An 8,445-nucleotide genomic window follows, 5' to 3' on the forward strand; every position below is an offset into this window, starting at 1 on the left:
CGACGGTCATTATTTATGAGACGTTTATTGATTCCACATACGTGAATTTTTCGGGGCGTGTGCTCCACGAGCTGCTCGGCAATTTGTTGAGCTTCGTTTCTGGTCTCCAGTGGGAGCGTTCCGGGGGATCTCTGGATCAATTGCCAATTACTGAGCAAACAAAATATTTCTCTAATTTGCTGACACGAAGCTGCGGCGCGCAGCTCGCATGTCACGGCCACGGGGAGTTCCAATCAAAACTGTGCTCCAAATGGCTCTCCGCCGGGCTGCAACTGGCGGCTCCCAGTGGTCCGATGCCTCTGCTCCGATAACTCCAGTCAGGCGATGTTTGGACTTGGACTTGGACTGGGACTTGGTCTTGGGCTGGGCTTGGGTTCTGGCACGGCCAGGCCTGGGATTCGGCGCTGGCTTGGCAGCAAAATATTTTTCTAATTAATAATAATAACAATTGATGCCCGAACCGGCGGCTAACGGAACTGGCCGACTGGAATGTGGAGCAAAAGGTGTTAAAATTGTATTTATTTGCCAAGTTCTCTAGTTTTCGCCTGGATCTCCACGCTGTGGCTTTTCTCCGGGCCCAACATCTAAGCGGCTTATCAAAATCGTTCGCCCGCTTAAATTGCATTTTGCTTTTCAAATTAAATGTGAGGTTTCTGCGGTTTGCTTGGGCTCGCTTGGGTCGATTGCTGTGACTTTGTCTATCAAGAGAGCATCTTGGTCTTGAAATCATTTGCTTCGAACTTGTAGCAAATTATAAGATTTAAAGGGAGATCTCTAAAAAAAGGATCAAACTAAATATATTTATACTTTATATATATATGACATAAATATCGAGAAAAAATCCATGACATGGAAGAAAATCATAAGGAAACATTTAGAGATCTTATTAAAAATAAATCAAATAGATAAATTATAAACTTCAACGAACCCTTCACAATGAATCGAAGGAAAAAAACAAAAGCTAGCTCGTGCTCATTAATTTAAATAATGTAAATACACTAGATATCTTATGTGTAATACCCATATAGACAATATGAGCTCTCGCAAAGCAAAATGATTCACCAGCTAACTAGATTACGCTTCCGAATTCCCATGGATCCGCTTCAACCCCCGAGTCACAGTTGGCCAATTCGATAGCCAAGGGCCTCTAGAAATTGCAACTAAAGGTATTTGGTTTTGCATAGCTGGCGGGACACTAAAAATATTCATTTGTCCATATGCCAGGGATAATTACCATGACTCGCACTCGAACAAAAGCGGCTGCCACAGAGCACACGAGTTTTATTGCCTTTTACAATTGGGCTCGCCGGCGACCCCGCCGAACGTCTGAACCGAACCCGACTCTCGCCGCCTCTTCACATGTGGGTTCACATGGTTGGCCCGTGACCCAAAGCGGTCGCAGGTGTCGACAACTGACGCCGGTGGTGGTGACTCACCGGGTCGTATTGTTTTCGTTTTCGCATAATTACCAAAGTGGCAAATGCTAAATGGCAAAAATGTAACAGAAGTTGAGCGGGAAACCCTACAGAGGCCTGGGAAGTTTTTTGCGCTGCATTTCCGGCTGCTTTAGTTTCAGTTTTTGTTTCAGTTATATATTTTCAGCAGTGTCTGATGTCATTGACAGTCGCCTTTGGCGCGCGGGGAGAAGTGGGCACTCGAGCTAAAGTTTCCCCAGAATTGTGAGCTCCATTTAATGGTTCTTTTGTCTTCATGACTCGTCCGAAAATGGTGCTAAAACAGACGTCAAAGCTTCGAAACTGAAAGTGTTTCGCAGCCGTCAAGTGTGGGTGCCAAAAAATGGGTATTTAAAAAGAGCAATTACCCAAAACAGCTTGACATTGAAAACGCTTGAAAAGTCTTTAAGGTTTGAGTCAAGAAAATGAATCACTCTGGATTGTCCTATTGCATAAATGACAAGTTCGTTGCCTAAGTCATTCGTGTTTGCATGTCAACGCTTGGCCTAAAGTCAACACAACAATTTAGCAGACGTCTTTACAATCCCCATTTGAGCATTATGTAAAAATAACCACAGTTTGCTTGCCACATTTGCCTGCCCCTCGAGCCACTTGATCTATTTTTAGGACCGAGCTCACGGAGATCTGCGATCCGCGCCACAAATATTGACGGACGACGTGTTTGTATTTACTTTGCCAAAAAATCACCCAGCGAGAGAAGCAGCAGCCAGCTCATAAGTCAAATACGGAAGATCGCCTTTGGTTCTGCACAAGCTTTTATTTCTTTTAATTAGGCACCATATTTGCCGATGATTTCGGCGCTGCTGATGAGCTCAATGATGAGCAATCAAAGTGAATGCCGAGCAACGAGTTTATCATCTAGCGGCGGGCAAAGTGATTGGCAAACAGCAATCAGAAGGAAACTTTAGCCCTCACCTCCGGCATGGCAAATAGTCAGCACTTATGGATGGATATCTCCGATCAAGGAGGAGATGATGAGGAGCAATTAGCGGCATTTGTTTATCGAACCAAGTCGCAGGTGGCAAGCATCGGTGGCTAAGTGACAAGTTTATGGGCTTCTTAATGGCGTCATTGGAGATTGGCACACAAAACGCAGCCTTGGCTAGGGCTGTTATATCATCGGTTCTGGCCTTGCTATCGATGGGGTTTTATAAGGTGGAGTTAAGGTTTGAGGAGAAAATTGGAAACATGTACATAAAGCTATTTAAATAAGCCAAATAAAATGATATACTATATAATATTCTTATTCAATGTTTTTTCTTTAGAGATAAATTTGATTTTTAAAATAATGTATAATACTGATTAACAAAAAATGTATGTGTGCATAAAATACTAAAGGTTTAAATACAAAATAAGTAATATATATACTTTTTATTTTATTTAACAAATATAAATAAATAACACAATAATAATGTACGTATCATCCCTTATTCTCATCAAACCCTGTTCAATTTCCCTATTTTCCAAGGCAATTTCCCATAAAAATTGCAGCTCAATTTGTTACCTCCTCCATGCATGCAAAATTCGTTTGCTGGGCCCGCTAGTAATTTTCAAATTAAATGCGAATATATTTTGGCAAATTCCCATAATATGCATAAAGCGGAAGTTTGGCACTATCGGGCAGACATCAAACAACACTACTCCGTGTTCATCAGCCAAAAAAACTTTCGCACGCCAAAGCAAGAAAAACATCTCTCCACCAACACCCTATCCAAAAGTTGAAGCATAAAAAAATCATCATATACACAAAAAACACTTTCGAGCGCTCGCATCTCGGACACCTACACAGCATCCAAGAAAGAGAAGAAAAACCTAATGTCTCATGAAAAGCAAAAGTGGGCAAAGGTATGACACATTGTAAAAAACACCAAGAGGTGAGCAAAAAATGTGGCCAAAACTATGTAAATAAATTTGCCAAAGCGAAATAAAAAACTTTTACTTTTATCGTTGCCTGTGGGGTGTTAAGTCGCTGTCGAAGCTAAAATATTTGCGCATCATGCAATTTGATTTGCAACAGGGATGTGAGTTGTGTTTTCGAGTGCGATATCAATCGAACCTCGAGAGCCGCCGACGACAACAGTCTCGCAATAGAGAAAATTCCGAAAGCATTACGACCGCGGTAACAAAACTCCCAACCCCTCCAATGAAGCCAGCTCCCAGTGCGTTGACCTAATCAAGTTCGTTGCCTAAGTCTTTTGATTGATTGTGCACATTTCCGTTGAATGCCCCTCGCGAGTCTTATCAACATTCCTGCTGCAGTCCGCTGCCACTTTTTCTTTCGCTTTTGATTCACTTTGCATGTCTGCTGCTGCTGATTGAAATGTTTGCCATTTTTTGCGGCACCACCTGCCCCCACCACCCACTGGGGCAGATAGTTGCGGCACTGGAGTGGGCGGTCTTTAGTCAAAGTAAAAGGCTTTTAATAAACATATTTGCGTGTGCTTATGCAATAAAAGCCCCTAATGAAACTGCGACTGATATTTCTACACCAAAAGTCATTTAGGCATTACACGAAATTTGAAAGTAAAATTCGGTATATTTGCATAATATATGTAATATAAGTATAATTATAATTATAAGGATTTAAATTTAATCGAAGGTTTCGGGATTATTTCAAATTTCCAACTTAGGAGCTAATTTAAAAAGATGGGAGAACATTTTTTATTATTTATTTATGGCTAATGGCGCTCCTCATATGGGTTTTGTTTATTAATCAACTTTTAAAGTTTTCTACTTATATTCAGCCCAATTTGCTTGGACATTTAAAGAGTCTATTAGCACTAAAAGCATTTCCTTAATTTGTTCATGCTCGATTTCGCTTTTTGAATAAATTGTTAAAGTCTACCAACATAGCCAAATATGAAGTGACCAAATCGGAAATAAGCAAAGATTATTGAATTCTTAATTGTCATGATTAAATTGCTAAGCTAAGCAAATTAATTTGATTGGACCATTACACATATTTTATTAAAAATAATAGTCCAAATTTAATAACTATTTAAAATACTGCCACAAAATTGACTATAATGTGAGCAAAGTCATCTAGTAAAATAGTGGGGCATTAAAATAATATTTTTATTTAATAAAAATCGCCTAATTTGATTTCCCCAGCTTGTAAATTCGAACACTTTTACTAAACTTTTGCTTTTCCCGGCCTTTGGTTAAACGGAACATTTTTCTTCGCCCATTTCTAGCCAATGACACGCCCCTTCACCCCAACGTTTCTACATCTGCGCAAAGTCATAAGAGTTAAACGATTGCCAGAGCTATTAAATATTTCAGACACATTTCGCAGACAAAATTGTAACAGTCTCCGAGCGAATAAAATAAACTAAAAACCCAAACCCAAACCCAAGCCCCAGCCCAGACCCAACCCAAATTTAGGCAAAACTTAAAATGTCTTTTGGAAATGTTGAGCGCGAAATTGGCAAACTTTATGTGCCTGAATTTCGGTGTGCAATTTGCGTTTAATTTGGGGTCACACACATTTCGGGCGAACCCCGGGCAACGTTAAGTTATGTAAAGGCGAATTTAACAATCTGCTAAGGGACGGAGACGAGGTAATCAATGTGAAGCAGTTTCCGAAGGCATTTTAATTGCCGCGGCGCAACTTGCAACACTGCAACCTGCCCCGCGGCCAAGTTAAATGACACATGTGCCTGCCCCGGCCCTCTTTCTCTTTCCCCCCACGTTTTCTCTCTGCATCTCTGCGTCTTTCTCTCTTTCTCTGTATCTTGGCCCGCCAGTTGTTGTTGCTGCCGCCGATGCTGTTAAAAAGACTTTCACTCCGGCCAAGCGCTAAAGATGAAATGGCTATTGACTTCGTTTTTGGCCAAAAATAAAACTGAACCATTAACTAATTAGCTTACATTTTGAGCGATTTATTGAGCTCTAGATTTGAGCGCAGCTCGTCTAACTAAAAATAATACCCAAATGGTCGTTTTTAAGTTGGAGAACATGAAACGAGTCAAAAGTCATTTTCCTAAAAGGAGGGCACTGATATATTTAATTTTTCTAAGCGACTACTTTGACGAAAGTAACCCAATGCATCATAAATCATATTTTAAACTTAATACTCAGAACTACCTTTAAGAAGGCGACTTTTTTGGTTTTTTTTTAAATGTTTAGGAGCAGTTAAATGTTTATATAAAAATAGAAGTCGATGCTTTTATAGTTTATCATGACAAATGTATGCTAATAAATTGTGCATTCGTTTTTTATATATATGCTCAAACTACTTCTTTTATCATAATTAAATTTTAAATTTTAAAGGATTTTTTAAAAATAAATACAGATTGGTTAGTTTAAAAGGAAGATTTCGGTAAATTTTTGTTTCCCCCAGACTGGCTAAGACTGAGAAGTATTTAAGTATTGAAAATAATTTTTAGGATAATATTTGGAACCCACATATACACAAAAAGATGATTTCTAAGAAAGTAAATATTTATAGAGAAACTAACTTCTTCACTAATTTAGATACATTTGAACTGTTAGGGATCATCTGCATGATGATTATTTTATTTTGGATAACATATTATAAGTATCTTAAAATTTTATGAAATAAAATTCACAAAAATACAAATTTGTTTTATGATAAAACCTTTAAGATATACCGTCTAAAATAGGGCCCAAAAAAACTATTTGTCAGCCTCAACTCCCCTTAAACTTATCTCCTTCACTCTACCCAGTTTTCTGCATAAGATCAAGAATGGAATCACTCACCTTCTGGCCTGCCTGGGGATGGACTGCGTCCAGCACACGGGCGCCTTGTGGAGCTGATGCATGTTCCGGGACGACTTGTAGGTGAGGTCGCCGCACTCCGTCTGCCACACCTGCAGGTTGCCCTCCGCCGGATAGAAGGTGTACAGGCTGTGGGTGGCCGAGGCGATTACCGGCGAGGAGCCGCCGCCCTCGGCCACGTCGACCACGCCGGCGGCCACCAGTGGTGACAGAGTGGCACTGGAAATCGGCTGGACGAGCAGGGCCTGCCCGGCTGCCGGTGCTCCGGCTGCACTGCCTCCGCCCGCGGTCTTGTAGTTCAGCATGCGGGTGGTGGTGGCCCCGGCGCTGCTGCTGCTGCTTATGTTGCCATTGCCGTCGTGCTTCAGGATCAGGCTGCTGGGATCGTAGCCATGTCGATTGTGCCGCGATATGGCGTCCACCGAGTGCGAGCGAATGCCGTTGCGAGGGGGATTCATGTGGAGGCGACGTCCGCGTCGGTAGTTGGCTGTTCCGGTTCCGCTGCCCAGATTGTTTCCCTGCGCCGACGAGCCCTGCTGCAGCGAGGCAGTCAGGCGATGGTTGTGCACACTGGAGGCGGCACTGGGCACCAGGGGCTGTCGCTGCTTCTGGTACTGGAGCCGTGGCTGCTGCGGGGGCGGCGCCTGGTGCCTCAGCTTCGAGCCCTGATCCTTGGCGAAGAACTCCCGCCTCTGCAGCTGGGGGGCAGCCAGGGTGAGGGCGCCCCTGATATTTCCGGAGTTCACCATGGCAGCACCGGATGCAGTGGCTCCGGCCGACGTCTTGGTGGCGCCCCCAGTGGCCGCCGAACTGAGCTGGGCCAACTTGCTGGCATTGTTGTTGTTCGGGGCATTGTTGTTGTTGTTGTTGCTGCCCGTACTAGTGCTGGTGCTAGTGGTTCCACTTGTCTGATGCTCCGAATCGGTGGAAACCCGATCCGGATCACTTTCGAAACCTTCGTCCAGGGATCGAGTTGGACTCAGAATGGGCTTCGAGTGCTGCTGCTCCAGTTTCGTAGACATGGCTGCTGGCCACTGAGGGGTATTATTTGTTTTTATTTTTGTTTTTGTTTTTGTTTTTATAATTTATCTCTTTGCTTCAGCCTGGGTATTGGGTATCGTTACACTTGCTGCACACATGCACCTTATTTCTCTCTTTCTCTGCTGCCTGCCATGCACACTCGGTTTTCACATCTAATTTCGCTTGGCTTTCGGCTCGTCGTTCACTTCGCGAAAAGTCGCGCCAAAGTTGCAGTTTGCTGGCAGCGGTTTTTGGTTTTGATTTGGATGTTGGTTCGAATGAAAAAACGCAGCTCCGTTCACACACGTCTGTCTCGCACGAGGGTTTTTTTTCGACTGTGGACTGCGAGTCGGAAAGTCTAGAAACTTGGCTCGCCGCGAGCCTCTGTTATGGCCCTGTTGGGAGCTGCTATGTTAACGGCTGGAGAGCGCCGGAGCGCAGAGAGGAAAGCTTCGATCGGCACTTGTTGCGCTGCACCTGCTGTTACATTGGGAGAGGTTCAGGGAGAGAGGGCGCTCAGCTGTTTGCCAAAAGATATTCGCGAAATTTCCAAGAGAGAAATTTCTTCAGAGAGAGAGAGAGTGTAAAGGTGAAGCGAAACAGGAACAAATCAACTTGAAACCTTGACATCTGCTTAGTGTGGTTGTTCCTGCTTTTGTCTGGTGACATTTTATCTGCGCTGAAATGTAAACAACACACATTTGAGTCTTTGAACTTTCAGCCAGAAAGTTTAACTGGTAAGTAATAACATTAATTAGCAGTTGTTGTTTGAGTTGATAAAATTAATTAATAAAGTGGACAAGCTAATATTATTTCCGATATACCCCAGATGACACAGAACCGATAAATTTAAGGACTTTTTTTTAAGTTAATTTTAAACTTTTTAAAAACACCGGAACAATTAAAAACTTAAAGGACACCTATCAACCTTATCGACATGCACCATACCAACTTTTTTAACAGCGACTGTAATTGGGGGCTTAGACTCTCAAGGCTGGCTCTCCCAAAATGCTCTCGCGCTCTTTGGGGCTCTCCCGCAACACACTCGTGGGATTTTCATCAATGAAAATACCAACTCCAAAGCAACAGCAACAACAATAACCGGCACAAAATCCGCTACCGTAAGCAGAAAGAGCGAGATTGATAGTTTTCTTACGGTTTGAAAAGCTCGCTGAGAGCAAAAGAGCAAGGAGCTTTCGACACCTGCTGC

At 42.8% G+C, this 8,445-nt stretch overlaps 1 protein-coding gene across 2 annotated transcripts in view; it reads right to left on the reverse strand.

Annotated features, from left to right (window-relative positions):
- The window catches only part of LOC108031676 (uncharacterized), a 53,037-nt gene extending 45,473 nt beyond the window's left edge, over nucleotides 1-7,564 (reverse strand). For both annotated transcript variants that reach the window (XM_017105316.2, XM_017105317.2), the window contains exon 1: nucleotides 6,198-7,564. In XM_017105316.2, the coding sequence (XP_016960805.1) occupies nucleotides 6,198-7,237 (1,040 nt within the window). In that variant the 5' untranslated portion in view covers nucleotides 7,238-7,564. The remainder of the gene's footprint in view (nucleotides 1-6,197) is intronic.
- Nucleotides 7,565-8,445: the final 881 nt, after the last annotated feature.

This window comes from Drosophila biarmipes, chromosome 3R (genome assembly GCF_025231255.1).
Source record: "Drosophila biarmipes strain raj3 chromosome 3R, RU_DBia_V1.1, whole genome shotgun sequence".
In the NCBI taxonomy this organism is placed as follows: Eukaryota; Metazoa; Arthropoda; class Insecta; order Diptera; family Drosophilidae; genus Drosophila; species Drosophila biarmipes.